Consider the following 21,087-nt stretch of genomic DNA (forward strand, 5'->3'; position numbering starts at 1 on the left):
TGGTTTGATTTAATACATTACAGCTTTTTTTTTTTTTTTTTTTTTTTTTTTTTTTAAGATATTCAGCTTGAAAATCCACTTTGAGCTGATGAGGCACGACAGTCTTAGAAGATTAAGGTTCACTATAAACACACTGAGAAGTTACCTGTAATGTGAAACCATCCACAGGCCGAGTTCAGAATGACAGATCAAGTCTAACTGTGTTTGCTTCCTAAACATTTGCATAGCTTAGGAGAGGAACATTAAATGCTGTCAGCAATTAACAGATGAAACAGGCCGGTCTGCTGGAAGGACTAAAGGACACAGAGTCCCTGCAGAGATCTGTTCCTAGCTTTGAGAGTCAAGCTATGATTACACTAATTTTTTGAGGAATAAGCCCACATGATGGAGCTTCTTAAACCTCAGCCTGACCCTTTCACCCTTCTGCACAGACATGTAAAATTACCTGGTTGGAAGTGTTGATATTGAAAAGGAACATGTCCTTCATGTAGATCCTTGGCATGTTGTCCAAAAGCATCCCATAAAGAGGCATGTACAGGTTTGCTATTTGTGCCTGTTTTGCCTAGAAATAAAGAAATAAACAAATCTGAAGAAACTAACTCACATATACCGATAGTTGAGGAAATTTCATGTATGTACAGTACTAAACAGAAACAGTGAAAAAAAAAAACCAATTTCCTTACCGGCTCTGCATATCGATCATCAAATGAATGTTTTGCCATTAAATTTTTAAGCACAGCCAAAGCTAAGTGCCTAATATCCTGGTCTTCTTGCAAGGCAAAACCAACCTCCCGCAGCAGGACTCCAATTAGGAAATGTTTACGGCAAAATTCATTGGTCAAAGTGTACTCAGGAATATCTTTGAACAGAACAGACAAGACTGGCTATATTAATACACAGGTTGCATATAACAATCCTTGCCCATATTCCAAATTTTTAGCAAATTCTACTGCTTTAAAGCATGAACCCTGATTTCCTGACCTGATTGCCCATCTGAATCTCAGGCTTGTGAGAATAAATTTATCTAATATTTCTAGAAATCTTGCAGTTTTTATAATTTAAAAGTGAAATACAATTTAGATGCATAGACACATTACAACATGATAAATTCAAATGTTCCACACATAATAAGAATCTATTCACTTCTTTGAGGAACAGAGTCCAAATTGTTATTCCCAAATTCTGGCTTGAAGAGTTCTGAAACAGAGATCCAGACAAATTCTGCTTTTAGAAAAGGTGTGTCAGAATTTGTCACAATTCAGAGGCAATGGTGGAAGAGCACATTTAAGCTCTTGATACATAATTCTACTTACTCCTTACGCAGTCACTTTGTTCATACCTGATGTTCGATATTCCTGTCCTGATTCTGAAAGTGTCACAGGGTCTTCGATTTGTCAGAAATACAAAATAGTTATAGGCAAATATCGAGCATTTTTACAGAAACTTACTTTTATACTTCAGTGTAAGTACACATTTCTTTATGGGGGGCAGGGAGGATAGAAAGGAGAAGAGGAAAAAGGACCTTGAAAACCCAGAAATTTTAGTGAAACAGCTTCTATTGCTCCCTTTTAAATGAAATTTTGAACAATTCTTTCATATAAAATAACAGTTTAAATTCAGTTGTCAGTTTTCCCCAGTCTGCATTCTAACTGCTAGAAAATGAACCACTAAGCAATGTTTTGCACTTCTCCAAAGTGTGCTGCTCAAGGCAAGGTCATTCCCTAGAGCTTCATAGCAAGTGGGAACCCCAGGTCTCACCCAAATTCAACTCACTCATTCCAAAGCAGTTACCTCCCACCTCCTCACTGCATTAACAGGGGTTCAGGTCTCACATCTGAAAAGCCAGTTGGGGTCTTCATATTTAGAGAGCAGATGATGTTTCTGCAAGTTAGTTCTCTTTGCTCTTTGACTTGGTAATTAACTCTACCTCACAGAAGTCCTTTGAGGTACATGGTGGGAATAATTACCTGGGATGTTTGCAGACCGTATGGGCAGGCACAGAGGGATAAAGTGCTCATGGTGACAAACTTCTTGGAGGAAGTCAAACTTGAACTGATGCAAAGTCTGAAAAAATCACAGCAGTCAACAGCAGTTACATGAGAACTGGGAAAATGGTAAGACGGGCTTGCAGGAACGTCTACCTCAAAATCCATACTGTCATCCTCCAGTGAAATCTTTGGGCTTATTATTACCAACATAACAGAGTAACAGTCCAAAGCAAACATATGTCCTAGCAAAGGCCTCAAGCTGGCTGTGTTTTTAAGTGTTTGTAAATCCTGGCTAACTTGGACCATTCCACTGACAGTCAGCCTAGGATATCTAGAACTTAAAGACTTTTTTTAACCAAAAAAAAAAAAAAAAAAAAAAGGGGGGGGGGGGCAGATTTTTTCTCAGAAATAACACCACAGTACCTTGTGAAAATACAGTTGGATGTGGAATGCAGGGTCTGCAGACAAGCAAACTAAGCACCTGGAATATGCTTTCCAAGAGGAACTGTGGCATTTCCAGGGAACGTAAACTAACATTGACCTGAACAGTAAGACATTTCAATTTTTGGATATTTCTAAAAATACTAATATTGATAATCTGACTTTTAGATTGATGTTTAAATATTGAAACATGGAGTGTTGCGAATGAAACTTTTGTGGAACACAAATTACAATTTTTCATTTGTGATACAAATTTGGACTGCAATACTACACTGATAAGCCACAATCTATTTATTCAAACAATCACAAATGCTTTCAGATTTTATGAAGGTCAGGTTATAGTAAAAATTTTAATATACAAATGATCACTTAAAGAAACAAAGAAACAAAGACAACCCTGCAGCAAACTTTACTGACTTTTGTTTAGGTATTTGATTGAGCACAAAAACAATCCAAGACAGGCCTTAAGATCAGAGGTCTCGGATGTGATTTGATGAACATCTGTGCACATTTGGTGTTAAGTGCTTTAAGGGCCATTTCACTAGCACATTTCACTAGCACTTAGAATGGCTCCAAGCAGCAACTATGTGGGAGGCAACACATAGGCACTTACTGCAAAGCAGGTGCTAAACTCTGCTCTGAACATTGAGAAATCACAGACTGTTTTACTGGTCATTAACTGACTTGTAAAATTAAACATCTGCTTTTGTGGCTGCATGCATTTAGTGAAGTCTGAGAAAAGGTAGAAACTATTTACAGATGATCTAGTGTTATTTGCAGAATTATAGACTTTTGGTTATGACATTAGTGCTGAAAAGCTCCATACTAAATCCATTCTAGAGAGTACAGGAGGAGGATCTGTGCAGAATGCAATGTACAGCTTCAGTAAAAAGTAATAACCTCAGGTGATAACCTCATTCATTACCTACAAACACACAGATCAGTACTAAAGCATGATAAACAAATAAGTAAAGGACAAAAGTTTTGTAAGCCTGTTTGGGAAGGCTGAGTCATCCAAAATGCAAACCTTGAGTATGTTCGGTTTTCTTTTCCACTCCTGTATAATAGTTCAGAAATTCAGCTATGTAGGAGAAAAAGGTTGCAACTCCTCTGATATACAGAGAGCAAAGGAATCAAGCTGAATGATTCTGGAACATGCTGCTGTTTGAAATTTATTGGCCACTACAAAAGAAACTATATTTAGCACAAAAACCTCAGCCTAGAGGAAATTCTTTCCTTGTGGCAAATACAAGTTAATTTGGAGCAGGTTTGCTCCTTGCATCATCAATGAGGTAAGAGCAGAGCATCTCAGTTACTTTCAATTAATAGCAAGTTCTTTCTTAAACTTATGCAGCAGTAGATAAGGGCTCACATGCCCTTACTTTAAGCCCCCAATGATTACCAGATGTTGGTAATCTTACAGTTCAAATCATATAGTGTGGTTTGATCCAACCATAACATAAATTCTTCTACCAACTCAAGTTCTGAGCATGGTGAAGCTATAGAAGAGATCATGAATAGTTTCAATCTAGAGGGACAGGGGGAAGACAAAACACCACAGCAAAACAAAAGCCACAATACCTTGCTATCTCCTGTTCCAAACATGCTTATATAATTGTTGACCATCTTGAATATAAATCCACGATCCATAAATGTGAAGCAGCGCTAGGAAAAGAAGACAGAATTATGATTTTATAGCCAAAAAAAGGGCTTGGATTCACCACTTCTTTGGTTGCTCTTGAATTTTGCAAGATCAGCAACACCCCCGTGCATGTTTTGTAACAACATCCAAATGAGGCTGATGCAAACTCCAGTCTGGAAAAAGTCAGGTCATTTCTAGCCTAGGTAATTCTTCCTGGGAGACCAGATTTGAAAAAGTAAAAAGGAACCATCTGCCCTATGGCAGCATAGCCATCTGCCCTGCTTACATGAATAACACACACAAAAAACACGTAAAACTGCTGTGGCACCAGGGCTGCAGCACCACACGGTTACTGACCGTGCACCTTTGCTCCTGCCTCGAATCCACATCATCTTTCAAAAAATCCTACATCATGCAAAAATGCACCTTAATGCCAATGTACCAGCAACAGCTTCCATACTAAACTGTCACTACAGGCCAATGCAGTGGACAGGAAAAATGCTATTTCTTTTACTTAGGTATAACAGGAGAAAAAGCACACAGGAAGATTTTATTGCAGATATATAGCAATAAATGCCGTGCTTCATATAAATGCAGTGCTTCAGCCTGATGCACAAAGCTTTGAGCCTGTTTCACCAACATACAGTGTTCTGTACTTTGCTGACAGTTCTGTACTTTGTTTCTTGCCCCTAAGTAAGTGGCTGTCCAACCCATGTATTGAATGGCAGTTTTCTTCCCCATGCCCCACAGCTGATTCAGTGTTGGGAAAGTCAACATGACTGAGAAATACCAGGACAACTACTGCTAGCGACTTCTCTAAAGCCTGTATGCATTTTTTTATATTTGGTAAATGAGAGGGCATTACAGGGTTAAGAGGGTAGGTCAGTCTTTCGCATACTACTTGCAATTTTTATACTGGTATTTTAAAGATTCCTACCCCAGCTGTTATTAGGAAATATCAGTCCACGCATGAACACTCATTCATAGCTACAGTACTAGCTCACTTACAGTTAATTCCATTCCTTACCGAAAGATTTTTAAATAATAATTGAATGTAAGAGTTAGTAGATTTTGCAAAATAAGCTTCTTCAAAGTGAAATAAAGCAGGTACATCTAAAGCTTCTGCATTCTCCAAAGTCCAAGGGCACAGAAAATCTGAACTACAGGTCAGTAATAAGTTTGGAAACTTTTTGTTCATGCAGAATTATTTTTATTCCCTTCAAGTAGAGAGAAGTATCTTCAACTTTGCATTAAGTATGGGCAAACAAGTGCATGCTGCTGTAATGAAAGAACATCTCACCTTGAGAAACCTGGCAGTGCTGTGATTTGCATTTCTGGTTTCTTCAAGAGTATCTTTGCACTTCCAAGCAACGTGATCTGCCAAGACCATCACAAGTGTATCCAGCTCAGTTTGAAATGATTCTGGAAACCTCTGAGTTCGAGAAACCTAAGCAGGGAACACATCAGCACTTGAGAGTGCATAGTGCTGCATATTAAACCTGAAAACACACTCAGGCCAAGAGTAACGACACAATTATGCAGATTATTTAATACAACAGATAAAAAATGTCTAGATTTTCATGGACACATTCCGAGTATAAACACCAAATAAAAATCTTGTACATAAGGAACTGGGAAATTCAATTCTCGGATTGTAGCACAAGTATAGGAAAGGCAACTTTGAAATCCAGGCAGAAGACAGGCCAAATTAGAAAACAGGAAAAAAAAAACACACACACACACACAAAACGCTGACCTCCAGATACTCCAGGTCTGCCCAAAACAAAGTAGTCTCTAGATCACTCATTTAACACTTTACAGATCCATCCGCTGCTTATCCAGCCAACATTCTCACCTAACTCATCCATAACAAAGCTGATAAAAATCAACTCTAGTCCCACCAGGATCTGTTCATTTTTTAACTGAAAAATTTTGTTAAAAACCTACCTTTATTTTATTTGTATCAACCAAGTGCTGTGCCATTGATTTTAAAATAACTGCAAAGAAGAACCAGGAATGCTGTTCAAAGGAAGAAAACAAAAAGGTTAGGAAAAACAGGTATTAACAACCCAAATTCTTCTCTGCAGAGATGGTCTGCATTTCTCAATAATGCACAAGTAGATGCTACATGACAAATAAATAGAGAGCTTAAGCACAGAGTATCTGAATAACTTGCATTTGAATTTGGATCTTGTCCTTTAGAGAGCTGAAGCCAACTGAAGGGTTACAAGAATCCGAGGCCTTCACTAGTCAGGCACTTAGTACTTGTGGCTCTTTGGCTTTTAAGGAATTAGGAGTTCAAACATTATTCTTACAATTCTTTCATTTCTAGTGAGGCCTGTCTTCATTCTATGTTTGTAGATAACCCTGACAGAAATGCATGATACGGAGAAGTGGAGAATAAAGTGCTCTATTAATTGCAACAGAGTGATAATTTAGCCCAGAATAAGACAGCACTTTCTCAAATACTATTTGTAATAGTGAATGGGTGGCATATAGATTGATTCCTTAAGGAGATATTGGATACAAAAACATGCTCGATACTGCAAAAGTACCACAATAAAGGCTATTTAATGGTCCAGGTTTCTTACAAAAGAACTGTTCCAGCCCCAGTATTTTTGCCATTCCAGGGGCCCAGCGTGGAAAATGGAAACTGTCTAGCTCTAAGCAGCTGAGCCTGTCTTTGCTTTTGGGAACTTGTAAGCTGGGCTGGCTAGCCCTTACACCGCACTCTGTAGCCTCGGTGATGGGGATCGTATGTGGATGACATACAGCTGGTCTGATGTGCTGAAATGCATGTTGATCAACACATTAGGTGCATCACAGAGCCTCATTCTCCTTTTTCTCACTGCCATTCATAGGTAGAGCAGCTTAAATCAGATATAATTGCCCCCTTACATGTGAATATTCTCATTCTACAACTTCTAAAAGAAAAAACAGGTATCCTAAAGTAATTTCCTCCATCACATTACATAACAATTAGGTTTCTCACATAAGATGAACACTAATAGAAAAGAAAAATGGTATTATGCGAATCAAGGTATTTTGAAAAATGTTGTGTTCAGAAGCTGTAGGAAATCTAAAAAAGTTATTGAACTGACATAGGATTCAATATTGGCACGACTCATACGGCAAAGAAGAAGGAGAGAAAAAGGTAGCACAAGTGGGGCTCAGACAGAAACTGATATTAATGGCACAAATATGCTAACTCAGTGTCCATTACCTTTAAGACCTGTTTCACTGTTACTTGGTCATTTAACTTCAGAAGACCAGTCATATTCTTGGCCAACTCTTCATGAACGGTCCTCTCTTCAAATGATTTGGTCTTGAACACATACTGAAGGAGGGGGGAAAAAATACATTAAAACCTATATAAAAACATATATACAAAGTCTCAGTAGGAGATAAAATTATTTACACGCCACTAAAGCCACCAATCCTTGCTCGCCAAAACAACTTGAATGAAAATAAAATCACAAAGTTTAATTCACCTAGCAATAATGGCTACACTGCTTTCCTACAAAATCTGAATTGTAAGCAGAACTTCCTACTGATTTCAACTTGATGTGAACTAAAGGAGTTTTTACTGAAAATTATTGCTATAAAGCATTTTTTCCAGAAGAGCATAAGATCCTGGGATTCTTCTAAACTGCCTTTCACCATGGCGGGAAAAAAAAAGAACAAGCAAGCACAGGAAGGAAGGAGGGTTTTGCACCCACCTAGTGAGGACCACTTTTTTGCTTGCTCCCTTCCTCCAGTGGCAACAGCCAGTCAGAGCTGGTAGCAACTCTTCATCCTGAAAGGTGAAGAGCACCCACTAGAACTAGAAGGGGAAAAGCTATATCCTGTTCTGGAAATCAACTCCCTACAGGAAAGGATTCCCCTACCAAATTGCTCAGAAGTCATGTATGTAGGACAAGTTTATTCAACATTTTATTCACAGCTAGTAATTTGCTGCTGGAATTCATTATTGCTTCCTTCAAACTCTCACAGCATCAGTTATGAGTAAGTACCAGTAAGTACAAGCAAGTAAGTAAAAGAGAGGAGCATCACATCAAACTTTTTATTGATATCCATCCTTGTTTCCAAAGCAGATCTTATAAGCTGTTCTCCATGCAGTTTGGCTCTGAGGTCCACTTAACTAAGCCTAAACTTCCTATGAATACTGCATCTGACAATTTTGAACTTATTTATTCCTAGGACAGCATCTCTAAAGCAGGCATTGATTACTTAATTTCCTTGCAGAGGAAACACCCGCAAACATGCGCTTTCTGAAGGCATGAATGTAAGTCCATATTGTGGAGCATTCAACCAAAAGCCATTCACGCTGGAACTAAGAGTTCTCCCATTTAGCAACCTAACTCCTGTTGCATTTTCATTGTCCTACCCATGGACGTGCTGAAGCTTCAGAGTCCATGAGGACTGTATTGCTTGCACACTTTTTTTTTTTTTAAACTTTAAATAAGAGGCACCGAATCGCATATACTATTCATAATTCACAAATGAAAGGTACTTTATCAAAGCAACTTACTTCACACCACATCAGCATACCACTACAGTCAGAAGTCCATAGACATTTGTCACTCAAAACTTGTGTGACTACAAGGGAGCTGGCATTTCTGTTGTCATCTACATTAGTGCTGTCACCACTGAACCAGAGCAGGCCAAGAGGATAAGTGACAGCAACACTGCCTTTAGCCCTCCCTTTAGCTCCTCCAACAGCCTACTATTTTCTATGCTGCCATTTGAAATAAACACTTTAAAGACGTCAAGAAAAATACTGCTAAGTAAGGTTCACTTTTTCAGTAGTTCTTCTGTCGTCACCACAAAACTGGTGGTTAAACCATCTATTTTCAGCTACTAAGACCTTACCCTAATATACTATGGATTAGATGCTTGCTGGTCAATAGCATTATCCATGGCAAGTTGGTGGATATTCAGTATATTCCGTTAACACAGATACCAAGAAGATCCTCTTTAGAGAGGTGACTCTTTAATAAAAATAATGAATAAAAAAAGCCTCTTTCAAAATAAAAACTGGGAAAGAAAAGCTGAGCAAACTGGGCATAGCTACAAACATTCTGGACCCAACAGACAAGAAAGCAATTTTTGTAAGATAACACACGTGCAGGCACAGGAAATTGAAATTAAAATAAATTCTGACTTCACAAAACAATGAAAGCCTGGTTGAAAATAGCTTCATAAAGAAAGCTGCAACAACTTTGCAAACTTGAGGAGCTGCCAGAAGTGGTTCTTTCATAAAAATTATCACTTACAGGTATGTGTTAGCTACAAGGGTAACCCTGTACTTACATAATATAGCTGGCCAGATATTTTAAAGAAATCAAGCTCATCACAGAAAGAGAAATCCTGCAAATGGTTAAGCTGCATTGAACTGGCTCCTCACAGATATCTGCCTAGCTGGACCTTTGCATTCTTTCACATATTTATTCTTCCCCTAAATGCTGCAAAAGTTGAAAAATTCTCAGCCATAAGCAGGTCTTTCTCCTCCTACGTGGAGGAGAGATGTGAGCCAGGCTGCAGCTGAGATACAAGAGGACACTCTATGGATGTCCCTGCTGTACAGCAGGTGCCTGGAGCCCAAAGAAGCCTCTAACCCCCATGCCAGATAGTCCCAAACTCTTGGGAAAGAGCAGAGAATTTCAACCAGCCTCTTGCAATTCTCCTGTTAAGTTTCCCAACCACCCACTCTTCCAGTCCAAAGCCAGAGGAAGCTACAAAGCAAGTGTAGAGAAAACTACAGGCGAATACAACTAAGAGAGGCCAGACAAAACACATATAAAACAGTATAGAAGCGGCTCATCATACCGTCACATAAGAATTGATGCAGTTGTCTAGTTGTTCTTCATGGCACTTAGCAACAATATTTGTAAGAACCCTAGAAGAGGCAAAAAGAAAAGTCTGAACTGTTTTGTTTCACCAGACAAAGTCCATCTGAGGCATCACATCATTCCATTAGCACAATCTGATTAAAAGCAGCCCGTGAGGAGTGTGATCCAAATGATGAACACCACACACAAAAACCAGCTCCTGGGCAACACACAGACACTGCCAGGGCACTTGACGTGCATGGGTCACGGTGCTATGCATGCTTGTGTGTCTTAAAGCAGACAAAATGCACCAGTTTAATGATTACACCTGTACTGATATTTATGTCATTACAACACAATGCACCCCTCATCTTAACTGCCAGATCTTGGCAGTTTTGCAGAGCTCTACAGATGTCTAGAGAGTAAATTAAACATAACCACATGCCTCATCCCCACCCCAAGCTTGTCCCGCTCCTCCTCTGTGTCCTCACACAGGCCCAGATTAAGCCCCAGCCCCAGCTCCCGAGCGCCCGTCCTGGTGCTGCACAGGGTGGTGAGGACAGAGCTTGTTGGGCCAGGGCAGTTCAGCGGCTTTTGGACATCAAAAAACAGTGACCTAGAGCTCAAATTCAAGGGCACTTGTTAACAGCAGCTAAACCAAAATAACCAAACTTAACAGCAAAACCAAAAGAGTTAAAATGTAATTCTAAACATCAGCAGTTTAGATAACATGATTTGAGTGTTTTCTGCTAGTCGTTATTATTGGATTCAAAAGCTTTTTAATTCTTAAGTCAGTATTTTTCACATATTTCATTTCTTGTTGTTAAGAGAACCACAACTTTTAGCAAAACACAAAAGCCTTGGCAAAACTGGTTATTTCCATTCTGTCCTTCAGCTTTTGCTCCAATTTGAAATTAATGCAAGTTCTGGCAAAGATAAGAGAAATGATGGCATGACTGGGCACTAAGACAAACAAATAACCACGAGAGAATAAAAAAGGATAATGTTTTTCCCCCCAGCATACAAACAATTCTGTGCTCTCATTCTGCTGTTGTTGCTTTTAATACATTCAACACGAGCTGCTCCAAGCTATTCAGAACAAAATACAATGTGTGTGTATATAGGACACATCAATGAATGGTGCACACAGAAGATGCGATATTCCTGTTGACATCAACAGAGCTAGCACAAAGGCCAGCACAAAGACAAGGAAAGCACTGAGAGTCCATTTTTTGCCAGGTGGGTGCACAGTCAAAATTCAGAATGTGAAAGAAATATCATTCTTTTATTAATTTATTAAATTTAATTTTAAAATAGCCTTTTCTAGAGCATCTCTTATACAGTCAATTCACTGATACCTAAATCCTAGGTTAGGACAGTCCTTCATACTCTCTGCCTGGCTGTAATGCCAATGATCTGGTGGCCATAAAGGGGTCCTGAGCAAGGACACGATTGCCTCTCCCTTGAGAGCAACACGCACTTATGAAACACACTAGAGCACAAGCCCAATGACAGGGCCTGAGGTTCTGCCAGTGCTAGGTCCAGGTGTGGTAAAACTGGGCTTTGCCATGCAAGGTGCCAAGATCCTTTGCTAAACTATTGTCACTCCAGCTTCCCAAGGCTAAGGTGAGCCTTTCAGCCTACTTGCACCTTTACATTTTCCCAATTAACTCTCAGAAATTAATTCTGAGCAACAAACTGAGGAAAGAAAGCAAACACTGAAAGCAGATGAGTCTCATAGGGCTGAGAATGTTATTTTTTATTTCTAGCTACAGTCCAATATTCCTCCACTGGCAGATGTACAAGCGAAACACCACCGTGGCCAATGAAAACTGCAGTGCAACTTGCTGCCCTCCAGGAGAGGACAGTGATGATAATAACAATCTCTCCAGTATTTTTTTTTCTGCTGCCCTGATTAACAGCATCAATAAAGACAATTTCATTATGTGCAGGGTGAGACTCACCAAATCACTGCAGCTCTTTGCTGGTTTACTGGATAACGTTTCCACTGCTTTTCAGTTATGGTTCAAATACTCTAATTAGAAAGTGCCCCAGAAGTGTGACCTGATTGTTTGACTCTAAGCTGGACCTTGTAAGATGATGAAATCTTTTTATGAGAAAAAACACATCTTTATACCCAAACAAAAATCAAAACTGATATTCATCCTTATCAGAAACCAGTTAGCTCCCAGAACATGAGTCCTTTTCTTGCTCTGGGATTATTTCAGAGAGGCCTGTCCACCATGATCAATAGTTTCTTGGCTGATATTAACTACGAGTTAACCATACGTATCATCTGAAATTTTATTCAGAGATTTGTCTTAAGCTAGGAGGGAGGCATTCTTTAGAAGACAAGTTTCTCTAGTAAAATCTAAGTGCTGTGGTCAGTCTTCATCAAGGCAAATCTAAGTGGACCAATATCTACATTTTCGCTCCAGATGAATTCTCTTCCTCTTACAAAAATGTTCAGATACCTGGTCACAGCTGTTGTAACTTCATCATCACTGTTTTGCACCAAAACCCAGAAGAGCTGATTCAGGACTACAGGAAGAAAATTCATAATTACATGGATCTTCTCAATCCTCAGCAAATTCTGTAATGGACATAAAGAAAACAAATGAGACTTTTTCTACCCAAACCACCAAGCAATGCTAGCTGATTCTCTGCTTCATTAGCAGGTAAGATGTAGTGTAGCCACCGGAGCTACAGCAGCAGGAAAGCAGTGCAACGTGGTAGAGGATCAATAACCCATAGGGCTGGGTTTAAACATGACCATCCACAAAACTGTATGCATTGTCCAGATTTCAGAATGACAACATTTTGTCCTGCCTGGGATTAAAGGGAGACATTCATTTCCTGACATTTAAAAAGAAAAAAAGCAAACAAAAAACCCACTTCCTTTCCTTCTATGCTCAAAGGTAATGAGCTCAACTTGTTGCAGATAGGTTAAAAGCACAGATAAAAGGCAGTACTACAGTGTAACATAACTGCACTGACACTACATGATTTTCCCTGATCAAGGACAGCATTACAATCTTAATTAAAAATGAATCTTTTAATTCCTCCCTCTCAGTGTTATTTTTCACTCATTTCCAAACCACTCCAGAGTGTTTTGGAAAAACTATTAGTGCTTTATAAATAAGAGCCAAAATACTTTGGCAAAGAAAATCTTATTCTTTGATTATATTGCATAATTGATTCCTTATCCCATAAAACATTACCTCTATTTCTTAATAAAAATGATTTTTTAAAAAGCTATACTAAAAAAATAAAAACAAAAAAGTGAATCTTCAGCAGTTTAAGTAACTAGCTTACTGTATAGAAATCTCTCATACTTTTATGGATTACTAAACTTTATCCCATAGGCTCTATGTCTTTCCAAAAAACTCACAGTTAGATAGACGTATAACATAAATATAACCTTGATTCTTTGTTTTTTTGAAAATATGCATTATAATGTATTTGATCAGCTAGCATTAAGTGACAGTACTTAAAAGCAAAGCAATCCCTTTCAGGTCTACCTGCAGCTATTAATAAAATCAGTCACAGTGAATTTCACCTTAGGAAATTGCTCAGAGAATGAAATTATTTGTTAGAATATTAAGGGTTTTTTTTTCCAAGTAGCTTTATAAGATCTGATGAAAACACTGAAATAAGAAAACACAGCAACAAAGAAAAAGGGAAAAACATCTACATGATGATAATATCCAAACCTAAAACTGTTATTAGACTTTACAGACCTCTCCAAATAAAAATAATACAATTTATGTGTATTATGTGTTAGGGTTGTTACTGTGATATAATAAGTGTCAGTCACCCTGCAGTCATCTCGCTCCTCTTCCTGCTTCAGCAAGCAAATACTCTCAATTCAGCTATTCAAGAACAGGTCAAGCATCTTGGCACTGTAGTTTCTTGCTGCTTTTCTAATCTGCTTGCTCCTGCTATGTCCCTTTCTCATGGCTTTTGACCTCTGCTGAATACAGCTGCATTTTAAAGCAGTTCTTGAACATTCATTTCATCTCTGCTTCTGATATCAGAATTTGACAGGCAATCAAGGACCTTTGATCCTTGACATGCAGAATGGTCTACATAGTCCTTTGATTGACATCCAGGTTTTTACAATCAAAATGTGAAGAGACAATTATGAAGTTAAACTGCAATATATTTGATGCAAGAAAAGACAACAGGACATCTGCATCTCTGCAGGTCACAGTTCCTTTTCCACACACTCTTATAGCAACACAACATCGTCCTTTAATGGGATTTGAGGCTTTGCATACTGTAGATTATCAAAGTTGAAGATGAAGCCATGCTCTAAGTGACAGAAGCGATTGGAAACAGCCCTGTGACCAACAACATCTGTCACACCAAGCAAGGCTGAGGGAGCTGTCACAGGCCCATTTGCCTGCTGGTAAATCTGTGCCTTGTTTAGAACTGTGCAAAACAGATCACTTGTGAGAAAGCCCTAATTAGGGTTTTACAGCACAGTTCTCTACTGTGGGGTACTTTACCTTACAAGAATTGATAAACATTGAGGTAGGAGGCTGGGATAAATCCTTTTCCCTTTCTTGGCACTGATGGAAAAAGTTATTCAGGTATGGATCCTGAAATGATAAACAAATGTTCACATCATTACATTTTATAGAAAGGATTAGCATTTGATTCCATAAATTAATTATGATGACTTTGATACCAAAATAACTGTGTGACACAGCAACCATGTGATACCAGAGGGCACACTTGGTACCTATGGCCTTAGAAGTGAGGTGTGGAAACACAGATCAACATGTTTAGTCTAACCAACATATTTCAATGTGCTTTGTTCAGTCTTTCTCTAGTGTTCTGAGCAATAAGGTTTTTACTCATGGCCTTGGGGCCTTCAGTGCCCAAGCTTTGTTTGTAGTGCTTACAATTTAACTGATATTCTACATTTTTTTCTGCTATTATCATCTTAACAAATTTATTTTTTCCCCACAAAGGGTGTTCTCTATCATTGTCTTCTTGCCTATATTAAAATATTATTTAAATATTAGTCAAATAGATTCATACAAGACCTGAGAGAAAGCATTACTTAATAATTCCTTGACACATTTTGCTGGGAAGCAGGTAATGGAGCTAGGAGGAAAGCCAGCTTACCTGAGTATTTACTGTTGATACAACAAATGTAGACACCTTGAAAAGTGGTTTCCCACTATCCACCCATTTTACATCGCTGCCGATGTGCTATTAAAAGACAAAGTATATATTTATTTATTGCCTATTCAAATCTGCACCACTTTTTACTGCATAGTTTTGCACACTTGCAGTGTGCTGGCTACTGCACTTTTACAAACACCCAGAGAATCAGTGCAATATAAACCAATATTTCAGCATAAGCCCACCAACCCTGCCATGCAATGGTCCAGATTTATGTCCTTGAGACATTGTAAAACAAACACAAGGAACAAGAAATAACTCAAACTGGACAGTATCAGTGAGGAAAAAAAAATGCAATCTCACTTCAAATAGCCTGGAAACCATGTCAACCAGAAAATGAATGCAATGTGGCCTGAATTTGTGAAGGGTTCCTTTTCATGGCTTCCCAAGGTTTTGGAGAAATTAGGTAATAACATTAAAGAATATACAATTATAAAATACAATTTTCACATATATAGCCCCGAACCAGCAATGTGCGGTTCACAGACTACTACATATATTAGCTCATCAGCTGTGCACATCTAGCCTGAAACAGTTATCTTAAATTTGCCCTTCTATTTAAGTACAAATCATGTGAAATAGGCGCTCTCTGCAAATTGAACAATATACAAGTATGGGTTAATACCTTTCCACTCGTGGGCTCTTGCAGGCTTAAGTAACCGGGAGGCAGGCTGCTTGCTACTGGCACGTTGTGCTCTTGGGAAGCTAGCTGGGCATCTTTGAGCAGAGGAAGCCACGCGTATCCCACTGCACACAAGAACAAATCAGTCCCACGTGTTGAAAAAAAATCAAAAAACAAAAGAACAGGCTCTACAAGCTCAAAGGAAGACAAAACATCCAGCTAGAAATTCCCAAATCCTTATTTGAATGCACATCATTTATATTTAGAATTGAAAGTAATTCTACTACAGGTACCTGGTGTTTCCAGAGCCTCTTTCTTTTTGGCATTAGCTTTTGCATTTATGTCACAGGTGACATGATAAAATGAAAACAGAATGTGGTGTTTCTTATGAAGTTGGGTGGGAAGTTCAATTTTCACCTGAAATGTAAAATGTTACACCTCAATTTAGTTTAAAAATCAATTAAACTAGGCATCAGAAATGGTCTAAATGATTTTAGACAGATTTAGGTACAGCCTCTCCATGTTCATGTAAGGAAATTGCTTGGGATGATCAGCCATTACTTTTACCTATAAATTTTTCCCCTTTCTGTCTTACAGATGAATATTTGTATTTATGATGAAAGAGCATAAAATGAAAGAAGACAAAACTAAAGAATGAAAGGTCCTACTTTGAAGAAGGCACTAGTAGCCATAACTACCAATCACCATTCATCTTTTAAAGACTTTCAAAAGAAAAATCAAAACCAAGTCTCTCCTATTGCTTCATTGTCATTTCACACACACAAAAAAATTAAATCTGACATGAAAAAAAAAACAGTTTTTATTTAGGATTCTAGATCAGTCTCAAATGCTACAAATCCCATCCAGGAAAATGAGTATCATGTCATCCACTATGCTCTGAGATATTATTAACCTATTGGAACAAAGGTACATAGTAATCAAAACATATTACCATAAGAACTATTGAAATAGACACCTTGGATATTTGAATAGCCCTATATGAATTTTTTAATAAGAATTTAAGAACTGTTAGTAAATGCTTCCTATATTAAAATCAGCTGGTGAGTGCAAGTCCAGCACTACAAGCATAGATACAGAATGGTCATTCAGACACGAAGATCAAAGAACCTTTTCTATGACACTATTCTTTTCAAGACCTCACTTGCTGTTTGTGTTAGCACTTTGCACATTTAGGTCAGCATCTCTTCCACCCAGAACAGCTAGTGAGACCTGAATTCAATTCCTCATTCAAACTGGAAGTAATCTGCTCAAGCAGATTTTCAGATGTGGTCATATCTGAACCCCAACTTGAAATGAACAGGGCATTTAAGACCTCTGAAAATGTAATCCTTTAGTTTCCACCAGTTAAATAGGAATGTTAAATGAATACTTTGCATGCAGTTGTATTTTACCTGCTGGTCTTCCTCATGCAACTTTATGTAAAGCAAATTGCAAGAGGAAGGTCTCCAAAAATCATGCCAAAAACTTGCAAAATACTGGCTAACTGCTGGTGTTACTTGCCAGCATCATCACCACATAAAAAGCAGGGTTAGGAAGCCCAGAATACATCTGACAGCACACCAACATGCCAAACAAGCAGTTTGTTAGAATGAAAACGTGAAAAATAAGTTTACCCGCAGAAAACCTGAGACGTCATACGCTGTGCTGGTGAAGTGCCAGAACGCCTGCTGACATGAAGCACAACTAACATCTGGCCAAGACCGATGTAGGAACTCTAGTCTGGAGCTGCATCGCCCAGAGCAGCAGCCACTGCACACCAGCAAGGCTCTGCTCAGGTCACCAACACACACTCTGGTGCAGATCATACATCTCGGAAATGGATTTGTTCTGGCATCTGGCTCCACTCTACATCATACTTACGGTTCCCCTTAAGTTCAGAGATACAACTGGACTCCTGCTTTATACCAGACACGTGTTTGAGAGTGCTAAACTGTTCCTACTAAATTCTACAGCATCTTAACTGTACCTAGGTGATCTAAGAGGAAAAGGTGAGACTATGTAAACTGACATAATTTCCATACAGATACACAAGCAATTGCAACATAAGCTTTCTTTATGTATATTTGTATGTTATGGCAAACATACAGCATTAACAAACATCCAATCAGTTAGGTTAAAAAAAAAAAAAAAAAAAAAAGGACTGACCTCATCATAGAAATCAGGATTCTGGGAGTGATGCAGCACAGCTGTGTAGGCTGCTGTTGTAAATAACGGTCCACCCGGCTTCCCATAAATACACTGACAAAAGCAACAGACTTTAGATACATTGTCAAATTCTGCTAATTTTGATACATCTACTAGGCACATACGCTAAATTCAATATCATGAAAGACTGACAAATATTTTGATCAAATGCTAAAAGAAGCACTAAGTGAAATTTGTTTTGTACACATTTATACACATTACCATCAACCTCTATTGATTCTATGGAAATTATCCTACATTTTACTAAGCACCACAATGTCCTCAGGTTACTTTCTCATTGTTACCAATATTAGCTACTTCTGCAAAATCTCTCTCATTTTTATCTAGTTCAGCCCAACACGGTGCAGCAGCCAGTGCTGGGGTATTTGTGAACAAGAACCACAGCACGAATCTTGAGGAATGCCTAATGACATTTATTCTTAAATACTCCAGATTAGCCCAGCCCTGACTGCTGGGTTTTATATTTCATGCTCTTGGAAACACTGCTCTTCAAGTGCACTTTTGTCACGGCTCACCTTCAGTGGCTTTGCTCCCTCTTCATCAGAGCTTCTAAATTCAATGCACACAGTTATATTCCGTGCCTAGAAAAGAGAAATTTGTTGAAATTTCAATCAGAAATGGAACATCCATAAAAATACAGGAAATTGAGTGAAAGGGTTTTTGTTTTTTTTTTTTCCTCCCCATAATCTAGGAACATGCAGATAGTGGGTCAAAACTTCAAATACAAGTTACAATAATTATCAGAAATAATGTTTCAAAGATGAACTTGAAAAACACAAGCTAGGCCTCAAAAACTGCATAGATGCAAATTACCAAGTGACCAGCAATTACTTGTGTCTTGTCCTCAATTCATTTTCAATCACCATGAAAATGCAAATAGGATCCAAGTTTCATTTAAGAAATACAAATATTCCCTAGATTCATTTAATCTGCATCCACCACTTCGTTAAATAATGCCCTTTTGAAAAGGGCAAGAAAGCTATTACCATATTCTGTCTCTGAATCACTGAATCACTGGTGCAATTTAAAAGGCTTTTTAATCCCTACACTTATTTCATAACATTAGTACCCAAATTTTATGATTGCAAAAAATTGAAGCGATTAAAAACCTGGTGACTCATATTGCAATTTTTCCATCCTTTCTGATGTTTATTCACTGATGTCAATGAGTGTTCATAGAATAAACACCTACTCAGTGTCAACCTGAATTGATCACATACTGTACCTTATTAAAGTATTTTTGGCTATCATACTTGAGATGTTTTGGATAGATATATATTTGGTTCTTGTATACTCTGTAAGGTCGAGAGTATTTTGTTGATTCCTGTACAAACTCCTCTACTTCCACTGTAGGTGGATGCTCCTTTATGTCATTAAATGGCTTGATTGGAATAAAAGATGAAGTTACACAGTCTTCAAGAGAAGAAAAAGAGAACATCGTGTTATGTTTTGTTTCTGAAGTCATACTACTAAGAATAAGTAATACTGACACGCAAAAGGTCAAACTGTGCCTTCACTTGCATACATGTAAATCCAGAACTGCAATACCACCCTTAAACAGGTTGTCTCACGTAAGTAAAACAGACTAATGAAAAAATTCCTTTGACACATACAGACAAGTTACTGGTATGGATCACAAACCAGTACACTACCTGTGCCATTAAACCAACAAACACGTAATCTTCTCGGGGATATCTCCGGGAATGGTTGCACAAAAGTGGCTGAGAAGGTTTGGGACACTGACTTAGGGCTGCTCTGAGCTCTCTCTAGGAATAGGGATTTGGAGCTCCCTGGCTGCAAGGCCACAAGCCAAGCCATCCTCCAGGACCTCGCTCCAGATGACTGGGGTGTCGCTTCTGGGTTTTAACACGTATTTTGACCTGAAGTAGCAAAGACACCAGTCGTAGCAGCTGCCATCCCCTTCCCTGCCTCCAGAACTGCCCTTGCTCAGCGCAGAGGGCAGCACTTGGGACCACACAGCACAGGCAGCAGCTTCATGAAGCTGTTTGTTCCTTCCCTACGCTGAAGCTTCTTCCCCTTACACAGCAGAAAGGAGGGAAGTTTTGTCTCATGCTAAAAGCCCTCAGACAATATCTCCCAATGGACCACTGGCTCCAGCTCTTAGCATAGCCACACTAAATAAAGCCTGATTAAAACAAAGATCCACTTCTGTTGTCTAATGCAAATTGATGCTAATGGGGAGCAGTGTCAGTCCCCAGGAGCACAATCACGCTAGCAACTTCTTGACAAGATCTGTGGCCAACTTCCTTTTCATTGGCTTCTCTTGGCATTAAAGCGTTTTAGCGCTAGCTGAGCACGATTAACACTTCCAACTGGAAGGAGGCATTTTAAGAACAATTATTGTTGTTGCGAGTGCTTCTCAAAGCTCTCTGAAGTCACTTTTCACAGAGATTTTGATGATTTTTTATAGCAAGTAAGTTTTCTGTTACAGTTTTATAATGTTTTTACAGCCTTACAGCAAGATAAGTTTTCCTGAAATGAAAAGACTGTTAAAGCTATTGCAATTTAGACTGAATGAACTTTAATTGATTCTGCAGGGGCTGGGCACCTTACTACAAGGTATATTTAAAAGCAAACCTTCATACTATCACATGATTTTGCATGAGTCAGGTAGCATGATGAGCCTCAATTCTGTTCAGCCATTTGGCCTTCTACGAACCAGCTTCTTTTAATAAGAAAACAACAAATGCTTTTGAAATGCTAGTAAAACTGTATTTATCTATCACTATGTGAAGAGGTCTCAAAGTCAGAGTCTTCATTTTTAACATGCATACATGACATTATTTCTACCCAGAACTTTATGTGTAGATAAAGACTCATCCCAACAGATTCTAACCTCACCTTGACCCTGGCTAGCCGCTCTGCTTGAGTAGATAAACAAGCTACACAAACGTGCCTGTGATTGCACTGACATCAGAGTATCAGTGACTGTTAATTTAATTCCCTTTTTCCCCTGCCCTCTTGAAAAGTCCCACCACGCTTTTATCCCCTTACATGACACAGAGTCTTTAGAAGAGAGACCCTGATGGAATAAGCAAGTATTTTGAATTCCAACAGACTTGAGAAATTCAAACAGGCCTGAGCTCTTCACAACACTGGGACACAGAAACATGGTCCTTG

At 38.6% G+C, this 21,087-nt stretch overlaps 1 protein-coding gene across 9 annotated transcripts in view; it reads right to left on the reverse strand.

The window, feature by feature from the left end:
* DOCK10 (dedicator of cytokinesis 10) overlaps positions 1 to 21,087 on the reverse strand; it is a 113,072-nt gene that overhangs the window by 26,413 nt on the left and 65,572 nt on the right. For all 9 annotated transcript variants that reach the window (XM_026040042.1, XM_026040041.1, XM_026040037.1 and 6 more), the window contains exons 17-33: positions 19,172 to 19,359; positions 18,462 to 18,527; positions 17,887 to 17,979; positions 16,014 to 16,137; positions 15,724 to 15,845; positions 15,039 to 15,125; positions 14,414 to 14,506; positions 12,377 to 12,495; positions 9,901 to 9,970; positions 7,295 to 7,408; positions 6,019 to 6,090; positions 5,372 to 5,518; positions 4,011 to 4,094; positions 1,968 to 2,064; positions 1,340 to 1,384; positions 684 to 859; positions 446 to 562 (exon numbers count right to left, since the gene is read on the reverse strand). In XM_026040042.1, coding sequence (XP_025895827.1) covers positions 446 to 562; positions 684 to 859; positions 1,340 to 1,384; positions 1,968 to 2,064; positions 4,011 to 4,094; positions 5,372 to 5,518; positions 6,019 to 6,090; positions 7,295 to 7,408; positions 9,901 to 9,970; positions 12,377 to 12,495; positions 14,414 to 14,506; positions 15,039 to 15,125; positions 15,724 to 15,845; positions 16,014 to 16,137; positions 17,887 to 17,979; positions 18,462 to 18,527; positions 19,172 to 19,359 — 1,814 coding nt within the window. The remainder of the gene's footprint in view (positions 1 to 445; positions 563 to 683; positions 860 to 1,339; positions 1,385 to 1,967; positions 2,065 to 4,010; positions 4,095 to 5,371; positions 5,519 to 6,018; positions 6,091 to 7,294; positions 7,409 to 9,900; positions 9,971 to 12,376; positions 12,496 to 14,413; positions 14,507 to 15,038; positions 15,126 to 15,723; positions 15,846 to 16,013; positions 16,138 to 17,886; positions 17,980 to 18,461; positions 18,528 to 19,171; positions 19,360 to 21,087) is intronic.

This window comes from Nothoprocta perdicaria, unplaced genomic scaffold, assembly GCF_003342845.1.
Source record: "Nothoprocta perdicaria isolate Ctin4 unplaced genomic scaffold, notPer1 scaffold_25, whole genome shotgun sequence".
Classification (NCBI taxonomy): Eukaryota; Metazoa; Chordata; class Aves; order Tinamiformes; family Tinamidae; genus Nothoprocta; species Nothoprocta perdicaria.